Raw genomic sequence first — 27,463 nt, 5'->3', positions numbered from 1 at the left:
TTAATAGAAATACATATGTTTCATCGAAATTTGCACCTTCATTGTTTTTACACATAGTATTTAAAAACACAAATACGAAGCATTGTGTGAAAAATATTCGAGTGAAATTAGTTGCATTGCTGGCGTTTGAAATGCGTGTAACCGTGCGCAACTTTCGTAAATGCGGTCGAACAAGTTAAATACTTAAAAGACATTTTTTTTCGTCCTTTTCGATGCCACATTAAGTTTCGCCGTTAATCGACGATAATAAATTTTATTGAACATACTACAACAATATTGTACATGCGTGTAAAATGTTCGAAAACTATGTTACAGTCGTTTACCGGAGACCTCGATATCGATTATAAAATCGTTGAAATTCTAATTCTACGCACGCGTGTCGCGAGCAAGTGACGTTCATTTGTAATGTAAAAGTAAGTGGTTATCTGCGATAGCACATTGCCCAACAAACATTCGAAATTACAAACACGTTTACACGATTCTCTATCAATGTGTAACATGACGGACACCAAATTTATTAATTTGTAATTTTCAAATCAATTTTGTAATTTGAGCAGATATTGTAATAGAAATTGCTAAGTATCTAAACTATATTATTGTTACTGTTGGAAGGTAATATGAAATAGTTGTTTCCAGCGTTTCGTAGACCTTGCACTAGAATAGGGAAGCCATTTACTGTGGGGTGACCGATTCCTGTGCCTTTGAGTTGTTTTCAGATAGTTAATTTTCATCAATATATATTAGATGAGACATATTAAATTCTTTTATCTAAAAATAAGAATAAAAAGAAAACACACCGAAGCCATAACAATTGCGTTGCCGGACCTAAGTAATCGGACCCATTGCTCTACGATTTCTTTTACAGCTACGTTCAATAACTTGTTCGTGTTAACCCTTTGCACTCGGAGCTATTTTAATTTAAAATCTAAAATCACTTCTCTGATCTATAGCATTTTATATTCAAATAATTTACTATATTTTATATGATGTATTTACTACATTTATTATAATATTGTAATGTTAAATAATGTTACATAATTCTATTATGATATTAAAATTATTTTAATATATGAAACAATAATTTTCCATGGCGCCTCAGAGGCGCTGCACGAGTGCAAAGAGTTAATGATTTCCTTATCAAAACGAAACAATTTTGTTTCCCTTTTTCTTATCCAGATGTTGCTAACGCAAGAAATTAATAACATTTAATAGGTTATGTACGAAATATTTATCACTGATTAGGCTTCGTTAGGCTTCGTAAGGGCCCTTAGGTATCGACGAATCTCTTCCCAAGAGAATAGCAATTTCTTTACAGAGGTCCCCTTTTAGGGCAATTCAAAACACGTAGGTGAAAACTACCATGCGCCATGGGGCGCATGTTAAATAGGACACATCACCGCTATCTCAAACATTGTGAATCATTCTGTAGTAAAATTACATTTGTCTTATATTATTCACATTTAATCGCATGCAGTTTGAAGCAACCTTCAGTTAACAGTACGTAACTACGTCTGACAATTAATTTTTGTATAATTGAAAGTAATATTTTTACGCTTTTCACGTAACAGTCTACGAAGTACTTTGTTACTCTTGATTAGTTTTTATTTATTGCATTCGATTAGGTATTTCTTCAAGAACATTGAAAAATAACATCGGATAGTCTTTCTTAATTGTAGGAATTAAACAATTTAAATTTGTTACGTTGATGAAAACAAATTAAAGGCACAAGAATCAACTATTTCATATTGCCTTCCAAAAGTAACAATAATATAGTTGTCTAGATTTTTAGCAATTTCTATTACGATATCTGCTCAAATTAATAAATTGACACAAAAACGTTGTTACCAGGAGACACAGTATATTAATTACAGGCATGTAAAAGGTTTAAAATGTAAAAAGTGTCTGAAACTTTCTTCCTGATCATGTCATTAATGTTTAAGATATTTTTATTCAGATATATATTTGTTACTTTCTTTTAACTCTCTTTTATTGAAGGGATTCTTGTTTGTCATAAACTATTGAGATAACGATACTAACCCAAAAATGTAAAGAGGATTTATGCAATTTGAGATTAGTATATAATATTAAGTATAAACTATTGTATAATATTATATGCACCTATAACAAATGAAAAATAGTATTTCTAAGATTAATACTATAATTACTACATTACGTTACACTGTCCCAATCAAAACAACCAATTGACAAATGGCACAAAATGTATTATCAATGAGAGAAACTTATGACACTGCGCTGTCATAGTGGAACTGATCCTTCGAATATTTCAAAGACTTAAACAAACCGTTTGGTAGTTTCGTAAAGCGGTATTTTACGCGCGAAAGAAACTGTAGCACCTTCTTTCGAAGTAGAAAATCATTTCGAGGGCATCCGATCGAGATGCAGACTGATGCAAGCGGTTAACGTTGCTCGTCGGACGGGTGTCGTGTTCGACGGTGCTTTGTGTGTTTGCATCGTCAACAATATTTTCAGTTGCATAATGTTTCTTTTCTTCCATTTTGACGATCTGTGCATTACCGATCCGCGCGGCCGAGGTGAAAGATTCGAGCTCTGTCGCGAGCGCGAGTGCCGGCGAACGAGTTTCCTGCGCCTCTAATAGAATGCCATCACGGAACGAAATCGGGATTTTAGCGTAACACACATAGTTATCCAGAGCGACCTAGCGATTCAACGTCCACTAGAGCGGCATGTGCAGTGCTATACGATACTTTTATGCGCGTCCACACCGTGGACTGGACACTTACGTAATCGCAATGATCTCATATTGTGGGTGGGGACTTGTGTAGCTAACGCGTGTGCGTTTGCGGCCGTGTTGGTCGTCACCTGGATATCTGTATGGGTGTGTAAAGTTGCGCAGCTGTGGAACAGAAGCGTACACCGTGTCCGAAAAGTCTACGGCGCGTCGAGAGGCGCCATTGTTCCACCAAGGAAAGCAAGGTGACCGGCTTTCCAGCCCCTGAAAAGATATTCTTGAAAACGGCGGATCGACCGTCATTTATCTCGCTCGGGGTCCCCAGAGGTCTCGTTCTTCATAATGTCTCGCACTCGTAATGTTGTTAACACCATGACGACGGGACCATTTCAGTCCCGAGTATAAATATTCTTATTTTTTATACTGTTCTGTCGCTTACTTAACGCTATTTTTACAGATATCTTGTATTATACAATTTATCGAATCAATTTTGTATATATGTCGAGTACTGATCACATAGGAAATCATTTTTATTGGATATGATTAAAGACTTCCTTCAACGCTTTTGGCAAAAATAATATTAAATAGAAATTATTGAAATACGTCTTTATTAAATATCGTTGTTTGACTAAATAGTATATGACGATCCTGGTGTTTTATTAAGATCTATAGGGTTTACATATTCAGTTTTTTGTACATTAAATTAACTATTTCGTAGATTATGATTACTTTTTTCCATTCCAAATTAATTTATTTCTAGGTTATATTCACTTTTGTACTTTAAATAACTGCTTATACAGGTACCATTCATCATTTTGCAAATTAAATTCACCCTTTGCCGAATTGAATTGAGCTATTTGAGTGATTTTCTAAGCAATTGTGGAACACTACTGAAGATTAATAATTTATATTATTTTACAAGTATATAAATTCATATTAAATTTAAGAATCAGGTAAAAGGCAGGTAATTTTGGAGGGTTACTTTTATTTGTAACAATGTGCATCTGTAAGGATAAATAAAAATTGCGACAGGCTAAATTTGATTTACAGAAAGAGGAACATGATCTACGAATTAATTAATTTTTGTGAAAAATCCGTATTAAAAAACTAGCATGTGAGGAAGGTATAATTTTAAAAGTATGTTGCCAACAACGGATAAATAAAATTATAACCGAACGCAAGCGTACTTGGTTATATTCTTGTAAAAAAGATCTCGTTCGAATGTTAAATTACTGGCAAATGAAGGTCGCGGTTATTAGATTCAATTAACTTAATCGAAAATACTGAATTAGCACTAAAACAACACAATCTGAACACGATTAATGTGTATTATTTCGTGACAATGACAAAATTGAATATATTTAAACGTCGTATAATTTTTATTGCATGTATACTTGATATTTTAAATATTTTAAATAGACTTCTTTATAGATGTTTATTTGAAAATTTTTCAAAGAAACATTTTTATAATATTAGAGATTGTAGACAAAAATGTCAGAAAGTAGTAATTTTCACTGGTTTGGGAGTTTTAATGTTAATGGAAACGTATTGCAATAGCTGTGGTAGCGAAAGTGATAAAGTTGTGTTTTATAAATTTATGAATCAGCTCCTTTCTAATCGGAATTAAACAGATTTGTTGCCGCATTGGACATTGCAATATAATTGAATTTCTTTATGCACGAAAAACGACTTTTAAAATTCCATTACAACCTCGATTATCGTATCTAATAATATTTATTATACAGATCAATAATTATTCGGTTAACAGTCAAATCAATTAACTGTTTTTTTATTAGATTGCTCATGTTGTCGTGATTAATTCGCATAATTGTATTACAGGTAGCTCCTTAATCTCGTTAGATTTTATGTATTTCTCTCTGTCCCAAAAAATGTATTTTCGTCCGAGAAAAGATGTATTTCTATATTTTGTTTGTTTCTGTTTGAGATCAATATCATATTTACGACGGGAAGGCTAGATAAAAAATAAATACAGCACGAAAATTCAGAAATATAACATCCTCCACGATATATCATTTAAATGATTAAAAGAACGAACGAATTTACATATTCAATTACTATTACTTACAATTAAAAAAGATGTAAATCATGTTCATCTTTTTACAAATTAAATTAATTAATTTTAATCAATTCTTAAATTTAATACGAATTTCTATACTTGTCTGCAAAATAGTACAAATAATTGTACTAAATTAATCTGATATTAATCTTCAATAAATTAATTTTCATTAATCATCATCTTCACTTTTTAAAAATATCACTTTTGCGTGAATTACATTTCCGAAATGTCAATAAGATCTGCGTATGTGTTGCATTGATTTACACGAATGTTATATCCTCTTTTTTTGGATATCGAAAAAACCGAATACAATTTTTAAAATGAATAATTTTATTAATCCTTTTTATAAGAAATTTGATCATTTCTAAATCGACGTACGACATACCAAATCATGGCAAGAAGCTGAGATATTCGACGGCTCTGACACGGTGCATTTTGTGGCTCGGATAGCAACAGGTGTTCTCGCGTTTTAGTTGTTGCATAGACATATAATCCTGGCGGGATTCCATGCCGGCTCCATTGGAAAATGTTACCGGAACGCCGCGATTACACCCAGTCCGTGTGTTTTCATTCACGGTTGCGACTTGAATGGAACATCAAACGAGAATAATTGGGATGTTGCCGGACGCTTTCGGGTAGGGCAAACCGAGACGAAATTCGGTATCTGGGTCGGTCGTTCCGCGACGCGACGTAACAAGCTTTGGGGATGATTAGCGTGTCGCGAGAGGGAGACGATTACGAGATCGTTTGACAGTAACAATGGCGAAAGAGAAATTACGCTGTCGGCCGACGAGTGTGTGCCGGCACTGAGGGACACGAAAGCGGGTGTGTAAGCGTTCAATTGCTTCGGGAAGCCCGACGTATATATCGTTTCAACAAATTCCGTGGTAAGAGCGCTGCGACATCGACGGCAATTGAAAATAATAACCGGAGAGAAATTTAAACGCTGCTGACAATCGTTTCGAAAATTACTCTCTCCAGCGCCGCTATTGTTTAACGGTTAAAGACAGAAGTAGTTCGGAAATGATTAAGATGACTTTGATTTAATGCAATTTATTACGACACACGAGTGAAATGAAATTCTGACTAAACTGCTGGTCAACTGGTGAAGTAATATAAGTTTCCAGGGAGCGCCACTTTTGTTGCTTCAGTATCGCGAAGATAGCTATTATTACTATTATCGCAGTTTTAATACCTTGAGCATTAAAATCACACATGTTCGTAATGTTCTATTTAAAACGATGTCGCACGACTCAAGCACAATATTATTTAAAAGAACTTTTGTCATGTCACAAATTGATTTCAAGAATGAAACACACTTTGTTGTCTTTACAGCTTTCATATTTTACATGATTGTATAATTTATATTGATTATATAGTTTTTGTTTATTATATATTTTATACTAAACGGCGACAATCGACTCTTTTTTAACGATGTTTATAACTTTTTCCAAATTTTATTTGCTTCCTTAAGAATGGATTCTATTTTTCTTGGTCAACTAAAAGATTATCCGTTGCGAGAAGAAAAGAAAAATTATACCTCGCTAATATACTATTCTTTGCGCTTCAACGAATTTGTATAATTACATTTCCTTTGTTCTTCGCTACTTTTCTTGCATTATAGAAATATCATAAACGCGTAAACATTCGCATTCCATTTATTGCTAATTTAAAAAACGACATTCCCTCAGTTCTTTACTACCTTTTCTTTTTTATTTACTATATTTTTCTTTTCTTTTAACAGTAACCATTAATTTTGTATCTATTATTGAGATAAATGTGTTAAATTGTGCTACAAGCTTCAATATTATTATATAACTTTTTAAATATTAAATATCTTTCGCGATTAATAAGATAAATAAAATCAAAATAGGAACGAAAACTTTTCGATAAAGTGTTAAGAACAAAGTATCGAAAATAAACGGATCCAGGAGGAGGATTTGAAAAGCCTGGCTTATAAAGTTAAGCGACTCTGAAGTCGACGTACCAGGCAGGCCATTGTCGGCTGCAAAGCGGACTGTTTCACAGGATCGCGAGATTAATTAACTATTCAGCGAGACCGATGGAAAGTGTTTGATACGGGAGCGAAAGAATCGGATATCGATCGTGAGTAATAACGGCGACAAACGGCTGCGTCTCGTATAAAATAAAGGCATAACAATCGGCGTGGAGTCACGGCCTTTAATGAGCCTTGGCTATACCCTTTCGACACAACGGGCAAACGACAATTCAGCCGGCGCGCCGGTTGCACCAACAACTTATTATTGCAAAATGAGTACGCGGTTATGCTAAAAGCTGGGAAAGCCTTTTCGGCGGGCGCGCGTGGAACGTATCGAACGGCGTCCGATAATTCTTATCGGCTCCTCGCAATTTGCAATATCGTTTTCGAAAAACATAGTAGAACGATCGCGTACTAATTTATCTTCGTCGAGTTTCCACGTTACGGAGAAAAACATGGAATTTATGGGTAAAATATCGTCGAACATTGTCCTTTGATAATTCTGAGATTTTTCTTATATTTCAACATTATTTCTATTGCAGGCAGATCAAGATTATGTCAATTTTGTTCGAATATATAGTTTTTCAAATCCTAGTGGCGCAAATGACGTTTAACCTTTTCACGGATGAAGTTTTATAGTAGGGAACAATATAATTAATCGTTTCTTTTTTATTTATCATCCATCTCATTTCATTCTATTAGGTTTTGTTAGTATTGGCGAAGGATTCTGTAGTAAATAATTTACCAACAGATTCACATTTTCTTTACACTTGGAATAACCATAATTTTAAGAAAACAAAATATACACATACGTGGCGTTATGCCTGAAGAGGTTAAAGTTGCTATGATTTAAGTTCGCTCTAAATTATCTTAACAATAAATTTGGTCAGTGAACAGAACACACGTTAGTAAACAATACCATTCTTTGTTGCCATAGTAATTTGATTAAATGAAGCTTCAATTTTATGAAATTTTGGGCTTGTATAGTGCATGCAATATATTGAATATAGATTATGATATAATATATAAGATATATACTATAAAATTAACAAAATGTCATATTTATATACTTTTGTATTAGAAGTAAAAGAAAATATAGATATACATATTGCAGTTTCGTGAATGTAAGGCGAGCGTTAAATTGTAAGGACAATACAGGAACCAAGAGGCGCGATATCAAAGAGAGCGAGCGGTATCCGCTGTTGCGATGGCAACAGCTTAAAGAATGAAGATCGGCTAACAGTTGTCATCTATTGTAAAGGACGATAGAGTTGTTCTGAAGGTCGAAGAGAAAAGAAGCCTAAGAGTTGTCGAGTAGTCGTGTTCTCAGTTTCGGTATTTCTCTGTTAATTATTCTAACCTATATTTTTCCAATTTTTAATAACTTATTATTAAATATATTCCTACAATATATTACTAATTATTAAATATATTCCTACAATATATTACTAATTATTAAATATATTCCTATAATATATTACTAATTATTAAATATATTCCTACAATACATTTTTAATTATTAAATATATTCTTACAACATATTACTGATTATTAAATATGTTCCCACAATATATTACTAATTATTAAATATATTCCTACAATATCTTATTTACTATTAAATGTATTTTTACAATACAATACTAACTTCTGTTTAAGTATCAGTAAATTATTTTGAGTCTATAATTACGCATATCACAGTTGGAAGTTATCATAAAAGTCCTTTGTAAAAGCGAAAGAATTCCAACCGGTATTTTTACGCTATGCTAATAGATTCGCCGGCAATTTATTTGTCTACATATTGGACGGCGTTTTGTCGTGAACCGTTGAGCAACGAGCAGCTCCTAACCGTACAGCCGGCAACGGTTACGTGCCCCGTATTACCGTTAATGTTTTCGGAAACTCTTTCTCTCCTCAAAATTGGGACACTTTCACTGTCGCATGAAAGAGACTCGGCACCACGGCCGGCCATATTTCATTCAGGCTGCGAAGGAAGGTTACAATGACGGCTGTCGGCAGGTCACCACTTTCAATTACGCTAGTCTCTTCGTTTTGCATAGCTTTGTTACGGCTGCCTCGACGAGTGGAATATACTATTCCGTGTGCGAGGAGAGGAACGATCATCCTGTCGACGCTTAACTTCGGCATCCGAACATCGGTAGTTTTACACGAGTGCTAGACAAAGTATAGTCTGCGAGCAGTCGTGTCTGCTTTTGTGCGGAAATCGGTTAAACGTGTTCATAAAATTGGCGTTTGATCCAATATAAATAAAAAAATATGTTATAATAAATATGTTGTATATGATAAAAATATGTTATATATATATTGGGTTGAGGAATAAGTTCGTAGCGTTTTTATATTTTCTTTTATTTTACAACGATTTGTTGCTGTTTGACAAAGTGTATAATATTCATTCGCTACGAACTTATTCCCCAACGCAATAATAAATATATGTTATGTATAATAAAAATATGTTATATATTCTCTACTTTGTTTACATTATTTTAACCCGCCCAATGTGCGATGTTCTTGTAAATAACTCTAGGCAACATATGTAAGCCCGGGGGAACATGATTTGGTAATCAAGTATTCAGCATCTATTTAGGCTTAAGCTTCATGGATGTACAGAAATTTGGAGTTTAATTGTACCTCCATAAATTATTTTCAATTCACTGACGCCAATAATACAGAAGATGGAATTTCACTATATTACGTGAACAATCTGTAAAACCATAAATTTGCATAGGAATGCGTAGTTTATTTCTATAACAAGCTATTCTGCGGAATCTGTTGAATCGTTGACAAAAGACAAGAATTGAATCGAATGTAATTCTCGTATTAATTTCAACGAATTTACATGTTGTATTTATTCCAAATATATTCGACATCGCAACGGAATAACAATTTCCATAAGATATTTACAGAAGGCAGTATATATATTATGCCAGTCTTTCTAAATTTAGATCATTATGCAACGTAAAATTTATTCCGACAAAGAGCATTGTCCCGTCTTCATTTCCACCATAGTAATTTTATTAACACTAAACCTATCGAGGTCGAACAGCGGCCACGCGTTGTGCTTTAGAAGAATGGCAAGACTGGATTTATTTAGACTTTTTCTGCCATTTCTATTATAATTTATGCTTCGATCGTGATATTCATTTAATAATTTCGTATGTAAAAGTCTTTATGATCTAAAAAATCTTAAAAGAAAAACTGTGGAATCGGTCATTTTGACCGACTTGGTAGTTTTAGTGTTAACAAAGTGTAATCGTTCTTGCCGAACAGTTTCGAGAACAAAGCATCGCAAAGAGACGTCCACGTTCTGATTAATTTAATTCTCGATCAACATGAAAACGAGCGCGAGACTCGTACGATCGCAATCGGCGACAACGAACGCGGGTAACGTTTATTTAACAAAAAGAGATCCGCGGCCGAGTTTCGAGTTTTAGTCGAGGCATTAAATACATCGTCGCCGATTCAAGGCCAGCCCAACCAGCGAAACAATTCTTTCGTTACACATGGCATACATTTTCTTTCCTATGTGCCTTTTTTTCTCTCTCCTACGGCGCACGTAGAGAGCAAGTAGGTAGCAAAAGAGTAGGCCAAGCGAGCGAGAAGCAGGCGAGTTTCTGAAGGGGCCTCGAGTATACGCGATAGATGAAAGTGAAAGGGAAGGTAGAAAGGGTTGGCGGACGTATATACTCGTAGCCGCTGTTACTCGGCATGTACACTCGGCCGCGGGGGCCCGGTGCCCAAGATTTACAATCGTCGGGAGCCAGAACGGGCCAGAAACCGAGGAAAATATCACGAGGCGGTTGCGAGGTACCTGCACGAACAGGCAAATTACGATAGGCGGCTCTGATAACGCATTGTGTCATCCACCGATAGAGAATTTCCTCGAAAATTCTGCCTTTTCTTCTTTATTTTCCTACAATTGTTTCTAAAAAAAAGAAGCGACACGATCTTTGTGACAAGTATTGATTCTAATTGATCTAACTAAATAATGGAAATTAAATAGAAATATATTTCTTGTTTTAATATATTGAATACAGTGAAAAGGAAATAGCAATGTTCGTAAATTTGTCTAATGTGACTCTGATATTTTATTTGGATGTTTTTATACTAAAAATGCGTAACATGTTCAATCTAGTAATCGTAAAGTATTACGATAGTTCTCGAAAATTTCTTTACCCCTTCACCGTTTTGCAATAATTCTTGAAAAAGACAATACGATTTTTGTAGCACTAAAATTATCGATTCTCTCTGATCTAATGGAAAGGAAAATGAATTTTGCATTTATATAACAGACATATAAATGAAATTTAAAACAATGACAATAGTCAACGAATTTATGGGCGTCGATGTATAATTTTCAATTTATTGAAATTATTTGATGGCGGAAGAAATTTTTATTTTACTCACGTTCGTTGTAATTAATTAAGATAATTTTGACTTTGCGTACAGATTTACGTCAAAGCTTTATATTCTTTGCAAGTTGTCAAGTTTAATAAAAAGAGGTGGGAATTCCACACTTTGTTTGCTTTTCTATTTACAACAACAATTTCTGTCAAAGCAACATGATTTGTATAACATTGGAGCAGCGATTCTGTTTAGTCTAATAAAAATTAAATTCATGTTGCTGTAAATAAATGAGTAATAAACATCCACGAAAACAGTCCATAACAACCCATCGTGTCATTTTCTGTTTGCCTCTTAACATTTTTATAATTATGTCACCCAGAACTTTTATAATATTGTAATATCGTTTCTACTTTGTGAAATAAAGAGTGAATTTATAATCCAGTGTAAATAATGAATTAATAGAATTGTAATAAAATAATGAATTAATAGTACTGGAATAACATATGATGTCACTTCTTGTTCGTTTCCTTATATTTGTATAAAACAAAGCGATTCATATAACATCTGATTATCAATTTAACTTGGTCTAGTAAATAATAAAATGATCTATCGTATATAAGGTTTAATGAATAACAATAAAAGGCATTTATTTGAATATTTTAGACTAATTATTGTTCAAGATACAATAAAATCTAAAGGCGTAATGAAATTGACTGTAGGCACAGCAAAATTTACAAAAGGCACAACAAAAGATACTGAAAATATAACAAAGATCACTGAGAATGCAATAAAATTTATAAATGATATAACAAAATTATCAGTGAAAATAAAACAAAATTATTAGTAAAAATGTAACAAAATTATCAGTGAAAATATAACAAAATTATCAGCGAAAATATAAGAAAATTTCCTGAAGAAAGCGTGAAGTTACAATCGAAAATTCGACGCATTGCGGCACTGGAAAAATAGTATTATCGCGCGAAACACCGATTTCAACGGCGGTCAGGATTTTCGGCTCGAACGTCGCGACTAGATGCGTTTTTCCACGAGCTCCGTCAACCATTTTTCTTGAACGAAAGTGGTTATAGCAGTGGAAACAGACGACAGCGTACGCGTCCTTAATTGATTCTTCAGTCGACCAGAAAGAGATTGCAATGTTTTTCCGGCGATCGCGTGGGTGGAAATTCTTCCTGCGCAATTCGAACGATCCTTGCGATAATTTTCTAGCGGAGACCACAAACCACGGAAATATAAAGAGGAAAATGGTATCGCCGTGATTCCATTTATAGAGCGCCATTGCACCGCCTATGCGACGCAAATAAACACGTGACAGGGTTTCAAATGATCGCCGTCTGTTTCGGCTTTCTTTACGATTCCGTGGAATCTATATTTAGTCAACATTTTCTCTATACCGTAACAATAATTTTGATCAACGTACGTTAATTAAAACAACGTCTAAATTCAATTATATCTTAAATTGCATTACATTCTATTTTAATTTCTATCTTACATATAATCTATTTTAAATGGTTCTACGTGTCTCATTTTTTCTAAAGTGTCGCATTACTTTTGAAGTTCGATGATATTTTCACCGTTTGATATTTATCGTTTTATTATGATGTTTGGTTTTCACTGATTACAGTGTTTATGTAGCAATGGCAGATAAAATTGATTTTATAACAGTCAAGGCGGAAGTAGACTTTATCTCAACGATAATAGAAAACTGCAGGAATATGTAATAACTAAAAGGGATAAAGTGAAGTTTATTTTCTTTGCGAAATGTCCGTTCGAAGATAAAATTTGAAAGCATTATTTTAATCAAAACACATGTTTATTAGTTAATTTGTTGGCAGCTTTTGTAAGATTTCTTCGAAGAGTAATTGACGAAAGAGTTTCGTTTTACTTTCGATTTACTGAAAACGTGTATAAAGTAAATCGACTTTTATTTAATAGCTACTCGAATAGAAATTCACACAAACTTTTGTAATTAATTCATGAGTTATATCAACGTTAGAAATGGTTATTCGCACATGTTAAAAGGAAAATAGGAATGAAAACACAATAAAAGATTTCAGAGACGGCTGCATCACGACAGCTCGCCATTTATATCTAGATACATGTGTTAACCTTAATCGTACGCACTGCACGTTGCGATAAGTGCATAACTCATTATGCATTCCAGTTTATCAATTTTAATGAAAGTATTTGCAGATTTAACTGTTTCTGTCGTACCCATAAATTCGACCATTTTTATCTTTCTATTAATCTTATAAATAAATGAATTTAGTAAAATAAACGCTAGAAAAGTAATTTAATGTTTTTAATGATTTTAATAATTTATATCATAGCTAGTCTATAATTTAAATAATTCTTGCAGCTTCTTTGACAATAATAGATGATTGGCAAAACATTTTCCAGTAGTTAACACGAACTAAAAATAATATATACAATGGCAAAGTATATATAGTTAAAAATGGAACTTATCCATTCTATGATTTATCCTCAAATAATTTTTATGCACTAATGTTACATGAAATTATAAATTATATTTTGACCAATAATATTAATAAGGTCTCTCCTTCCCAAACGAATTTCTGGAAAACCTATCGAACACGTTCGCGAATGAAACGTCGATTCAAGGCCGCGCGGCGAGGTGGCACAGGAAAGCGCATACAAACCAAGGCGTGTTTCGCAGATCTCCGAATGCGAAAAAATACGAGCGACAACTCCGGCGAAAGATAAATCCGAGGCGTTTCATAATCGGACGTGCGCGTCGTCGCCTTCCGAAACGTGAAAACCACTCAAGGTTGTGACACGCGGTGGGGCCGGATGCGCGCGTTTCGCTTGGAAATCTGGAGCCGTTTTCGCGACGGCCCGGTCCTGAAACTTTCTTTCGGATAATCGTCGGCAAACGGTGAGCGGCGAGGGACCCGAGAGAGCACTGAGCGGCGGCGAACACGCGGAACCGTGTTTCGCACAATCGACAGAACTTCATCGCTGCGACGTAATCGTATCTGCCAATTCGGCGAGACGACCGGCTCGAGTGAAAGTGTACGCCGTGCCGGCGCGGCTGTTCGCTGCGGACACACATTTTCGCCTAACGTCTTGAACCATTAAAATCGCGCGAGCGCGAGCTGCGAACGCGAACGCGAACGCGAATGCGAGCGCGGCCGAGTTTTATCGCGGACCGGCGGCAGCGGCGGCGACGACGACGACGCCCGATTTTTATTTTACTCGGAAAACAACGCGGGCCCGCCTCGACTTCTGTTCTTGTTCTTGCATACCGGCGTTACGCAATAGCGGTCTCGAGAAACCGCCGATGAATTTCAACCACTCCGCGGACACTGTCGCTGCCGCTCGCCCGATTAACACCTCACGCGCCCGCCTCTCCCAGAAATAGGAGATGAAGTTATTCCTTTCGATTCTGAAATCAGCTTTTCTTTTTATATTGCGTTCCGCGGCGCGTTCGCTGGCAGAAGAGAAAGATACGCTAATTGATCGCGATATTAACCCTTTGCATTCGAGCGGCGACTCTCAGGCGCCATGAGAAATTATTTTATCACGTTTCAAAATAATTTTAATATTATAATAAAATTGTTTAACATTATTTAACGCTATAATGTTATAATAAATGCAGTAAATACATCGTATAAAATACAGTAAGTTACTTCAAATGGAAATACTATAGGTCAGAGAGACTGCTTTAAATTTCGAATTGAAATAGCTCTGAGTACAAAGGGTTAAATAAATTTTGATAAATAAAGTTTGCATTTCGTACGAGCGCTTGGAATATCAAATGTGTGCTAGGCAAGGGACATTTCTAAATATTTAAAGAAAAGATAAAATGGAACGAGAGTGCACGGCGAACCAATTATTCTTTGCATTAAAGTGTATATTATTTTCAATAAATAAAATATGTACGGAATTGGATGCATGATAATGTAGCTTGTAAATTTCAATACTATTGCATTCATTTCATTACGCGTCGTGCGAAAGAGAGTCATGTATACCTGAGGAAGTTTGATATAGTTTGGTAATTATAACAATTATTCTAATTGATTATAAATTGGAACAATTCTGTTAAACTTGATAACTGGGAAATTTAAAAAGGGAAAAGAAAGAAGACTTTTGTTTATTGAAACTATTAAGAGAGCAGCATTGTCTCACGCATAAGTAACGATGATGAATTGTTGGCACTGAATTTTCTGAAATATTGTATTCGGCACTGAAAGGGTTAGGTTTCATCGGATCTTTTTAAGGTCTGTTTGCGAAGGTAAGGTGAAATTTGCCACTTTTCAGGATGTTTTAAAATATTTCGAACATCACCTGCCTTTCACCTTTTAAACAGATCTAGAATATACTGTGTACTTTATAGAGTATCGAATATAATACCATTTATTTAGTTTCGCTTATTTAAAAATGATCTTATTAATTTAAACTTGATTCTTTGGATGATCAGAAATATTAGCTGGGACGATGTGTATGCGCAGACTTTTAAAGTGCAAGTTATTATAATTCTTAATAAACTAGAAAATGATCATGCAAAGGAATCTTCTAAAGTTACTTTAATTAACTAAATTGGGTTTGGAAGTCTATGATTTACAGTTGGAAGTTCCTCAGTATTTATTCTACAACAATAGGAATTTTTACAAATTCTAATAATTCAAATAATTTTTATAAATTCATATGTGAAACGTAATGATGTGATTTGAACCATTTATTACAGAACTGCAATTTTGATATCCTCCTTGGTATAGTATTCGAAATGTTATTATAATTAGTTTGTGGTATGTTAAGTTTTAATAATGGTATAATCGTTATATTAGATTAATATTTGCTTCTATCCTTGTTGTACTACGTTTCTAAAAATATAGTCACCTTCTATGATTCTATTCAATTTTAAATAATAAAAGTGGTCTGAAACCGTGGTTGTTTTATCGTAAACATTTAAAATTTGTTATATTTGCTCAGACATTTTAGTTATTTTTTTATTTTATATATATTGTATTATCTTGTACTGTATTGTATTATACTATTTTATTATATTTATTATAATATATAATAAAAAAATAAATATAAAGTAAATAAAAGTATATATGATAATAACATATTATTTTTATTACGGTGCAAAGAAGCTTTTCTACAATTTACAACTGAAAGTGTAGATAAAATTAACTTCTGGTTAAGAAAACGATGATTGGATCTCAGATTAGATTTCCAGCTTAGGATATAGTAAAATTGGTTTTTGTATACATACAAATTCTTGTTAGAATTCTCACTAAAGCAGGAAAAAGATGTGGAGTTATAGGAGAAATGAAGTCTGCGGCTATTAAGCATGTTTACAAGCTCAAATCGTTGGATCTGTCTTTTCAGAATCGTGACGCCAGTGTGTCGCATAGAGTGGGTAATTCCTGATGATTGGAACAGCACCATTTGAATGACTCGAAAACAAGATAGATGAGTGATAAATCCGCAATTACATACATAGATAGTCATCTAGAAATGTTCTTCTTCTTTCGACCCTGATAGAGGCGTGTCATCTCTAAAAATTGTATAAATATTAAGAAAAAGGCAGCTATAGATTGTCACGTAGATAAGAAACTTGTCATTGAACAATGAAGATTAGAAACAAAAATTATTAATTGGCATTTGTGAGATAATACGATAATACAGAATTGAAGAAATAATTTTAATTTGTCATAATTCATCGACATCCAATCACATTGTAAAATAACATTTTTCGAAATCCGAATTGCCGTTCGTATTATTCATTCGAATTTAAAAATCAATTGCCTCGATTGTTCTCAGATTTAATTAGACTCTCAAAATGCGAGCGATTTGCGAGTGTAATCGCCGTGGCGCGTGACGATTTGTAAACAACATCGTTAAACAGAATGTTTTACAGTCGTGATCGATCCGTTGACGAGTTCAGACGTTTCCTGTGTTGATCGCATGTGCGGAATCATAGTGTGACAATCGTAGTGACTTGTTAGTAGTAGTGATACATTGGTATATCCATTGTGTTGGTGTTGGTGTGTGTGTGTTGGCGCTGGTGTATGGTCACCAGGCCAACCTAATACGCCAAGATAACCTTAATCTATGTTTCCTTCTACACATGATAATACGACTTCTAAGTACAGGAGTCCATTAACTTCACTCACTGAAAGATGAACCAATCAAACCGAAGCCATGGAACTTCCAAAATCTTATGCAAACGCCACCAAATTTGAAAACATGCCTACTAAGGACCAAGCCATCATTCTCCAGTCGGTGGATGGAATCAGTGTTCAAGAGTATGCCTACACATTAGGTAAAATAGTCGGACCCAAAGCAATTAAATACATTTCTAGAATTTCGAATGGAAGAATATGCATATATCTTGATAAGAAAGAAACCGTCGCCTCTCTTATATCACAACACAAATCGATCAAAATAAATAATAATGAAATAGAAGTAAGACCGATGATTCAACCAGCTCAACGTATCATCCTCTCGAATGTATCTCCTACCATTCCTAATGCTGAAATTGAAAAAGAATTCATGAAAAACAACATTCGGATGTGTTCGAAAATTTCATCGTTAAAAGCAGGTATATCCGTTCCTGAATTTGCACACATCTTAAGCTTTAGGAAACAGCTATATATCCATCCGGAGGATGTCAAAAAAATCCCAGGCTCCTTTATAATGGTTATGAATGATACGCCTTACCGAATTTTTACTACTACAGACACGCTAAATTGTTTCGTTTGTAAGGAAGAAGGGCATGTGCCAAGCAATGCCCTAACAATACACAAACTAACGAAACTGAAGATACCATTACGAGCATTACTCCACCTATTTTAACTGAAACAACATCTCCGTCGATAAATAAGGAATCCATGATTAATCTTAATCAATCAAAAATCTCTGAATTACCGACAACGAATTCCGGAATTAAAAGACCTCTCTCGTTCACCTCAAAGACCACTTCAGACCGTACATATAAAAATGAAGAAAGCTTCAAACACCCAACCGCGGTTAAAAAGAAGACTGTCAGAGTCAAAAAAATACGACAGGAATCTCCCTCCCGCTCTGAAAGCAATTTAGAAGAATTGCTCAGCCCAGTTAAGGATCTAATTGATAATCCCGACAGCAAATTTATTCTCAACTACACCCAACTATTAAGTTTCCTAGAAAATTCTTTTGGAACTGCAAACCCAACCGAAATAGCGAATGAATACACTGAAAATATATCGGAACTAACAAAAATGCTTCATAAAATCTACCCTCTCCTGACTGGACGAAGCATTAAGAACAGAATCCGCAGACTATGCAAAAAAACTCACAAATAAATTACTTGATGACTCTGGACCTTGGACAGTAGACACCGACACCTCATAACAAACTATCATCTACCTTTTCTGAAACTAAATAGTTAATATATATCTCTCACTCAATTAATATTCAACCAAACAGATCTACGACACATGACAAAAACCATCCTGCAATGGAACTTAAACGGATTTTTCCCCCGATTACCTTAACTACAAATACTACTTGACAAACACCAACCTGACACTGTATGCCTCCAAGAAACAAATTTTAAACCCCTCCAAACAATAAAAATCAAGAACTACACAACATACACTGCGAACCGAAACTCTCCAACTGCAAGTGGAGGAGTGGCCACACTAATAAAAAAACACCATACACAGCGAACAAATCCAAACCACCTCCAACATCGAAACAGTTGTAACAAAAGTATACACACACCCGAATACACACATCAGCAATGTATACATCCCTAATAGTTATCAACTAAATGAAATAGAATTAAACAATTTACTCGACCAAATACCCAAACCATTCATCACAGTGGGAGACTTTAATAGCCACAACATGCTTTGGGGTTCAGATAAAACCGACACCAGAGGAAGAATATTAGAAAAAATCATACTTGAACAAGATTTAATCCTTCTAAACGACCTAAAACCAACGCATTTCAGCATAGCAAACGGAACATTCAGCACAATTTACCTATCCTTCTGTAGCACAAATATTGCCCTAAATTGTGAATGCAATACCATGTCAGATCTAAATGATAGTGACCACTTCCCCATATTAATAAAAATCCACACAAACCAACCAGAAAACCACGATGAACCAACCCCGCGATGGAAACTAGACTATGCGGACTGGGGAAAATATCAACGACTAATTGAAACAAACATTCTACCTCTGGACACACTTACCAACTCTGATCAAAATAACATAGAAAACTTAATTAAACAGCTGATATCCATTATGAAACATGCAGCAGACAATTCCATACCAAAAACAGCACCAAACACAAATAGAAAACACAACACAGTTCCCTGGTGGAACAAAGAATGCGAAACAGCAACGAAGGAAGCCAAACATGCATTCAACAGACACAAGAAACATCCAACAACCGAAAATCTAATAAAATTTAAAAAACTCAGAGCAATAGCGAGGAAAACAATAAGACAAAAGAACTCGAACAGGTAAACTCGCTTAAAATCGTGGGTATGACATTTGACAGCAAACTCACATGGCAACCACACATTACCAACCTAAAAACAGATTGCATACAACGCTTAAATATTCTAAAAATAACAGCAGCAAATACTTGGGGAGCAGATTATCAGGTGCTAATACACACGTATAAGGCAATCATCAGAGCCAAGATAGATTATGGTTCAATCATCTATAATTCGGCTTGCAAAGCCACCCTCAAGAAACTAGATAGCATACACAATACGGCTCTAAGAATCGCAACAGGAGCCTACAGAACAAGCCCAATTCTAAGTGTACTAGAAGAAGCAAATGAACCACCCCTCAGTTTTAGGAGAAAATTACTCAGTACTTCTGAGGCAATAAAAATTTCGACAACCCCAGATAAGCCCGTATACCTTACAACATTTACAATAAACTGCCTTATCACGAAGTATACACAAAACAAACATTCAACCAAACCATATCACTACAGAATACATACATATGAACAAGAATTAAACACCAAATTAACGTCCACCATACCTCGAAGACTTCCAACAATTCCACCATGGACAATCCAACCAATAGAAACAAACACTGAACTATTACTCCATGCAAAAGGAAACACAAATCCTGAAAGATACCGCTCCTTAACGGCAGAAATTCTAAATGACCATAAAGACTATATACATATATATACCGACGGCTCCAAATCGGAATCTGGAACTGGATATGCAGTAGTAACACCGGAATCAATAGTTAGAATCAAACTTTCCAACGCAACATCAGTACTCTCAGCCGAACTAATGGGTATAAACCATGCCTTTAAAATAGCACACGAAAAATCCTATCAACATACTGCCATACTCACCGATTCCTACAGTTCAATAGCAACATTAAATAATAAAATAACAAATAACGACACCATCCTCAATATCATAGAAATCTACCAAAAAATTACATGCAAAGGAAACAAAATAAAGATCATATGGATTCCATCTCACGTCGGCATCCCTGGCAACGAAAGAGCTGACCAAGTAGCCAAAGAAGCAACAGCATTAACACCGCCAAATGATGACCAAAATCTACACATGGAAGACATGATAAAAACGATCAAAAGCCAGCTAACGCAACAATGGGAAACTACATGGAAACAATCAGCCCCACTCCATACAACTAACATTACAGAAAAATTTTTCAGTAACTATCAAATGACCAGTACACTACCCAGGAGGGACCAAGTAGCGATTACCCGCATCCGAATTGGCCATTCCAGATACACAAACTCATATCTGCTAACTAAAGAACCATCCCCCCTATGTGAAGAATGTAACACCCAAATGACAACGGACCACCTAATCTTAAACTGCCGAAAATACAATTATGTGCAAACCAAACACAAACTAAAACCACTGCTCAAGGATAACATAAACAGCAACAAAATCAAGGACCTATTAAAATTTCTGAGAGATACAGGCTTAATAAACAAAATATAAGGTCTATTTAAATAGAAGGTCGCTAATAGCCTTGCAGCTGATGCGACGTTAAACCTCTAAGAAAAAAAAAAAAAGAATGTTTTACTTTAAATACGAGTATTCCAGCGATTTCCATAATGTGGGTGTTTATCGACATTCACATTTTCATGAGAACAGATTAGGATACATTTAAATGCAATAAAAATGTCCTGGCACGCAATGAAAATGAATATCGTGCTTTCTTCTTTCATGGTAACACTTTAAACCGTGACTGATAATATGGATTATTAAAGAAATAAATTGAACATCATTTGCGATGATGTTATTCTACTGTCGAGTATATGTAAATACTAAATATTCAGAAGACACTTTGCAATTTCCGCAGCCGTTAAAAGTATGACCTATTCTTACAGTGTTATTTACAATCAGACCTTCGGTTTGGAGATTTTGCAGCATATAGAGAAAGTTAGTTAAAAACTCCGCGAGATGAAAGTAATTTAAAATAGGAAAGTTAACGTCTACTACATATTGATGACTTCCTAAACTGTTTTAAATCTTCAAAATCTCAATTTAATTCGGTTTAAATATTTATATCATGCGAAAAATTACTTTTACGATCGATGTACCAGTAAATGCGACTAATATACAGGGTGGCCCAAAAATGTTCAATAATCTGGAAATGGGAGATACGATTATTTTAAGCAACTTTCATCTTTACAAAAATATTCTCCGAGGCATCGTTAACGAGTTATTAATGAAAAACATTGACCAATGAGAGGCGAACATCGCTGTCGCGAGACGACTAAGTCAATTAGCAAAACCGGGCTTCGTCCTCTCGTTGGCTGGACCGCCTCGTGTCAACGAAGCACCCTTTATTATTGGTCAAAGTTTTTCGTAAATAATTTATTAACGACACCTCGGAGAAAATTTATGTAAAGAACAAAGTTGTTTCAAATAACCTCAGATATGACCTTCGGATTGTTAGACATATTTAGGACACCTTACATATTATTACATGGCACTGGGAATACTTGATTTACTCTTCGAATAATACCAATGACAATAAACGAGTAGATTAGAATCATAATTACGTAAGTCACATCACCCTCCATTTTTAAGTCACATATAAAATGAAAATAAATTAACAACAAATCTACAATGTACTGTTAAGATAACTTAGAGGCATTTTACTTTATAATAACTGTATAATTCGTTTCACTTCTTTCTTTTTTAATTAATTCATTTGTCATTTCTATCTTACTTAATTAATTCATTTGTGTATTTACACAATTGCCTTTATCCATTTTATTTATTTATTTATTCATTCTGCTTTATTTTTTTGTCAATGGTGCCATTTTCATGTATGTATTATTACTTATTTATTTATTATATTTTTATGTTATTAGCGACCGCAATATGATTAATAAATTTTAATAAATAAGTAAGATTAATATGTTTTAGTTAATAAATTAATTAACATGGTAATACTTTAAAAAATGTGACTTACGCCACTACGATCTTAACCTAAAGAAGTTTATCAATAAATGTTTCACGAGAAACTTTCTGCAACTCAATGACTACGAAAGAAAAAATCAGAAACCAGTCATTTGGACCGGTACTTTTATCGTTATTAGATCGAACACCGTTAAGTTTAAAAAAAATTGCGTAACCAGTGATAGCTAATTAAAAATTTCCTGGATCGATCGCTCGTAACGGTGTTAACGAATTCGTTCATTTCGTGGCAGTTGTATGCGTAACCCTATTACATCGAGCATCCTGAAGTTTAAGTGCACTTGTCCTTACTCTACTTAGCGACTTGAAGGCTAACGATAACTACAGATAAGAGGCTAGATATATTTGCTCCCTGCAATTTAATAGCGCCAGAGATAGAAGCACGAAATTCTTCTACGACAACCACCTCTGTCACTCAAGAAACGTAACACCTTTCCTGAAACGTCCTAAATCAAAACCGTGAGCAATCTAAATTTCAAAATTGAATCAATTTGTTACGTTGTTTTCTTTCTTCTTTCTTCTCATTTTACAGATATTAAAGCAAACACTATAATTAAAAACTTCTTCGTTCTTTTTCTTATATAACAATGCGTACTGTTTGGTCAAATGTTAACTCAATGTTTTACGATTTATTTTCAAAGTCATGTTAAAAATCATGTCACGTTACGCGAGAGGCTATTACAAGATAAAACGATTAGACGAAAGATAATACGATATGCATACATTTTATAGTAAAAATGTACAATAAATTATGCATTTTTTATTTAATTATCTAGTAATAGAACTGATTAATAAAGTAATGCTGACATTAAATAAAAATTAACAAATATACGTTTTAAGTTACTATGAAAATAAGGAAGAAATTCGTTTCTAATATTGTTTATTATCTACTAACTCTTTGGAACCATAATGTCGCAATTTTATATTTTTATGGAAAATCAACGATTTCAGTTGATTTGTTTTTTAAATCCTGCTTGATCAGATTTGAAACATTCTATTATAATCTCCGGAGAATGGCGTATATAACATGTTACAGAAAAAAATCCGATACATAACAATTTGAAATATTTCAAGTTCGACATCGATTTTCAAGGTTGGAAAATGTTCGGACTACATTATCTCTGTTTCGCGTTTATTTTGCAAAGTTTTAACATGTAAAAAGATCATCGATTTATCTGATTTCTATGAAAAGTTTCTTGACTTTGGTACTGCGACTTTGTCGATACAGCCCGTCGTAAGGTAGAGGTGGAAAACTATCGATAGCAGTACCTATCTTCGCAGTACCTTGAGAAATACGTATAGTGTAAAGTTTCAGAAATATAGAAATATTTTATATTCTCCTTTACATTCTCCTTGCAATATAATAAAAATATAGATTTATGAGTATACACACTAGTCTTTACGAATTACAACAACTACTATTTTTTTTAATATAAAATTTTGTTGTCGATATTTCTTGGTTTCAGCCTCGACCGCCCATCGGTTATTATTAATCCTGTTTCACTAAATATTCTTTCCGACTTTATCAAAGACAATCATGTACAAAAATATTTTCTGCACGCCTTTGGCAAAATGTTTAACCTAAAAATTACGATTATTCTAAGTGAAAAGAAAATGACATATTTGCTACAGAATCTGTCAGCAATACCGAAACAGGCTCATCGAACGAAATGAGATGGATGATAAATAAAAAAGAAACAAATGGATTGTTCCCTACTATAAAAATTCATCCTTAAAGAGATTAAAAATTAATTTTTGGAAACTAAATTTTAAATAATTCTGCCGTCTTCCATCTGTATTTCTGTTGCAAAACACAATCTTTTTTTCAGTAAACTAGTATCTCCAATATTGCAAAAAATATTACGTGTTGACCATTTTCACTCCCTGCCATCATGGATGTTACCTACCAGCATTTAGGAACTTTTATATTATATAATATACGTTTGAAACCAAGTAAGATATTTAGTTAGATAATTAGTTAAGATAATAAGTTTCTCAAAAATGATATTCATAAATCTGCATCACGCTGGCAACAGGGCATAAGTTTAAATTATTATAATAATTATTATTCATAAGTACAAATTATTATAATAATTATTAATTATAAGTTTAAATTATTATAATAATACAATAAATGTTAGGTGCATACAAAATTGATCGTTTCCTTTCTTTTTAAGAATCGATAGAATTTTCCGGTAGACTTAATATATCTTCGAAGCGCGATCGGAACATCTAAAAGTAATAAATTGACTCGATAACGCCTATCGACAGTTTGCCACCTCTACCTTATGGCGTTTTGTCGGGCGACGGCGACCATGGCTAGCGGCGCGGACAGGAGCCAGTAATTAAGATCCGAAAACAGAAATACCGGCCGTGGAACGAGACTCGAGAACTTCCTCTCTCTTCGCGGTGCGAATCGCACGCGCGGTTTCCCACGGTGCGAGATAAGCCCGTCAGAGATAAAGAGAGCCGAGAGAGGAACCGGCGCGACGGGGAGAGATGGCGAAGAGGAAACGAGGTAAAAAGGAGTAGGAAAAAAGGAAAGAGAAATAATAAGCGGAGAGAGAGAGAAAGAGAGAGACAGAGAGAGAGAGAGAAAGAGAGAGACAGAGAGAGAGAGAGAAAGAGGTATACAAAGAACGAAAGAGAAAGAGGGACGCAGAGAACGAAAGAGAAAGAGGGACGCAGAGAACGAAAGAGAAAGAGGGACGCAGAGAACGAAAGAGAAAAAAGAACGCAGAGAATGAAAGAGAAAGAGCGAGATAGTGGTAGAATGATAGAGAGAGAAGTAGGAGTGGGAGAAAAGAGGAGGAGAAGGGGGAGGGAAGGAGAGAAAACGGCGAGGACGATGTGGGAAAAGAGGAAGCTAATCAGAAGCGGAAGTACGCTCCGGCGAAGCCCGAGGCCTTGAGAAGCATAGTCAGCCGCGCAGCTTTTAGCTCTCTTAATTGCAACTTCATTTAACGTACCCTACACATCGGAACAGCCGGCCAATCCGACGTCTTCGCGCCGCGAAACCGCGTCTTAATAACAGTCTTATCGGCCACCAACGGGAGACAGAGAGAGAGAGAGAGAGATAGAAAGAGAGAAAGATAGAGAGAGAGAGAGAGAGAGAGAGAGACGAGGGAAGGGAACAACCGCAGCCAGACCGTGGAAGGTGAAAATGTCCGAGACATGCTGCGAAACCCACAGAAAACCCAACGCTCTTTCGAACGCCCCCCGTCACCGTCAAGGGTATCGGGCGAGATCGTCTCGGCACTCTCCGTCACGGATCATTCTACTTCCTCGGAGCCGAACCGCGGAGGCGTGCGAGCAATTAGCTACCGACTGAAAACACAAAACCGATCGGCGATCGCTTTCCAAGCAACGGTTCTGTCGCTGCCGATCAGCGATTCCCATTCTGCTCGCATTCCGCTCGCATTCCGCTTCCATTCTGCTTCCAGTATGCTCGCATTCTGCTTACAATCAACCCGCTCGCTCGTTCAAGTGCACTCGTGGCGAAGATTTCATATTTCGTTCCTAGGAATATTCTTTTAGAGTTTTAAACAGTTTGGCGCTGTGATTTCTTTCGCGGGTACAGTCGACCGCGCAAGTATTTTGTCGTCTTTTAAAACGGTATAAGTTCTCGCAAACTGTGTTGAATGACTTGGATGTTCTTTTAGATGATAGGACTAGTTTATTATGTATTTACACTTTAGCGACCGGGGATTTGTCCGTAAAAATTTAGCTCAATGTTACATTTTCGATTCTATTTTGATTTTATTAATTTTATTAAACGCGAAAGATATTTAATATTTAAAAAATTCTATAATAATATTGAAGATTACAGTAGTACAATCTAACACATTTAACTCAATAATAGATATTAAATTATTGGTTATCATGATAACCGATTCACAGGTTATAGCTCGAGGTAAAAAGCCGATTTATAGGCTACCGGTCGGTAAAGTGTTAACTGAAATGTTCTCTTTTTAATTTTGTTGTTGTTTGGGACGATGAGTGAAATAAAAATTGTGTTTCTTAATATTTTTACTGTGTCTATAATGAAAATTTAAAAGATATCTCATCGGAGTCGGTTAACCTTGTTACAAGCAATTAAAGATTGTCTCGAGAGTTCTTGCATTTAAAAATATGTGAAAAACTGCGATCGTTTAAATGATTTCGAAATTTATAATTTGTATTTTAAGAAACTGAGAAGCTACGGTAATATTTAAGAAACCATTTTTTGGAAACAGGATAAAGTTTTTAGAAGCAGAAGCGTTTAATTAGTAAGAGTTTAAATAAAAAGCGTTTAATTATTAAGAGTTTAAGTAATAAAGGGTTTACTTAATAAAGGGTTTAATTATTAAAGCGTTTAATTAATAAGAGTTTAATAATAAAGAATTTAATAACAAAGAGTTTAATTAATAAGAGTTTAATAATAAAGAATTTAATAATAAAGAGTTTAATTTAATTAATTTCCATGCTTTTATTATTTTGTGATAACGAATTCTTTATTTGTGAAAATTAAATGGATCGTTTATCTAGAATTAATGTTTTTGCAGTTTTTGTTTACCGTCTACCGTGTTATAACTCCAATGCACTCGTTATTTTTGCAAAAATCGCCTTGCCAGTTGATGATTAAATTCGACCTAGATCAGGTAGCAATGCTGCATTATCGATCTGCTTATTTTTCTGATCTGTATTTATTTATCGAAAGAGTTACGTTATCTATACATATTGCTAGATATGATCCAAGTTTGAGGTTATAATTTACGTTAATTGCCGGAAGCTGAGTTGTTGAACGAAGTCTCTAACTAGGTGAAAATAGACTCAAGGCAACGTCAGGGTTA

General features: G+C 34.7%; 3 protein-coding genes across 4 annotated transcripts in view; 2 read left to right on the top strand and 1 right to left on the bottom strand.

Annotated features, from left to right (window-relative positions):
* The window catches only part of Ken (zinc finger and BTB domain-containing ken and barbie protein), an 87,528-nt gene that overhangs the window by 43,533 nt on the left and 16,532 nt on the right, over positions 1-27,463 (bottom strand). The window lies entirely within an intron of this gene.
* On the top strand, positions 19,027-19,656 carry LOC144467694 (uncharacterized). Its single transcript, XM_078176609.1, has one exon. It carries the CDS (start codon positions 19,027-19,029, stop codon positions 19,654-19,656), a length of 630 nt encoding a protein of 209 aa, XP_078032735.1.
* Positions 19,677-23,059, top strand: LOC144467693 (uncharacterized). The gene is made up of 2 exons (XM_078176608.1): positions 19,677-20,973; positions 22,959-23,059. The coding sequence occupies exons 1-2, from the start codon at positions 19,677-19,679 to the stop codon at positions 23,057-23,059; spliced, it is 1,398 nt and encodes a 465-aa protein (XP_078032734.1).

Source organism: Augochlora pura, chromosome 3 (assembly GCF_028453695.1).
Source record: "Augochlora pura isolate Apur16 chromosome 3, APUR_v2.2.1, whole genome shotgun sequence".
In the NCBI taxonomy this organism is placed as follows: domain Eukaryota; kingdom Metazoa; phylum Arthropoda; class Insecta; order Hymenoptera; family Halictidae; genus Augochlora; species Augochlora pura.
The sequence above is the reverse complement of the archived record's forward strand: the minus strand, read 5'-3'. Positions and strand labels throughout refer to the sequence as shown.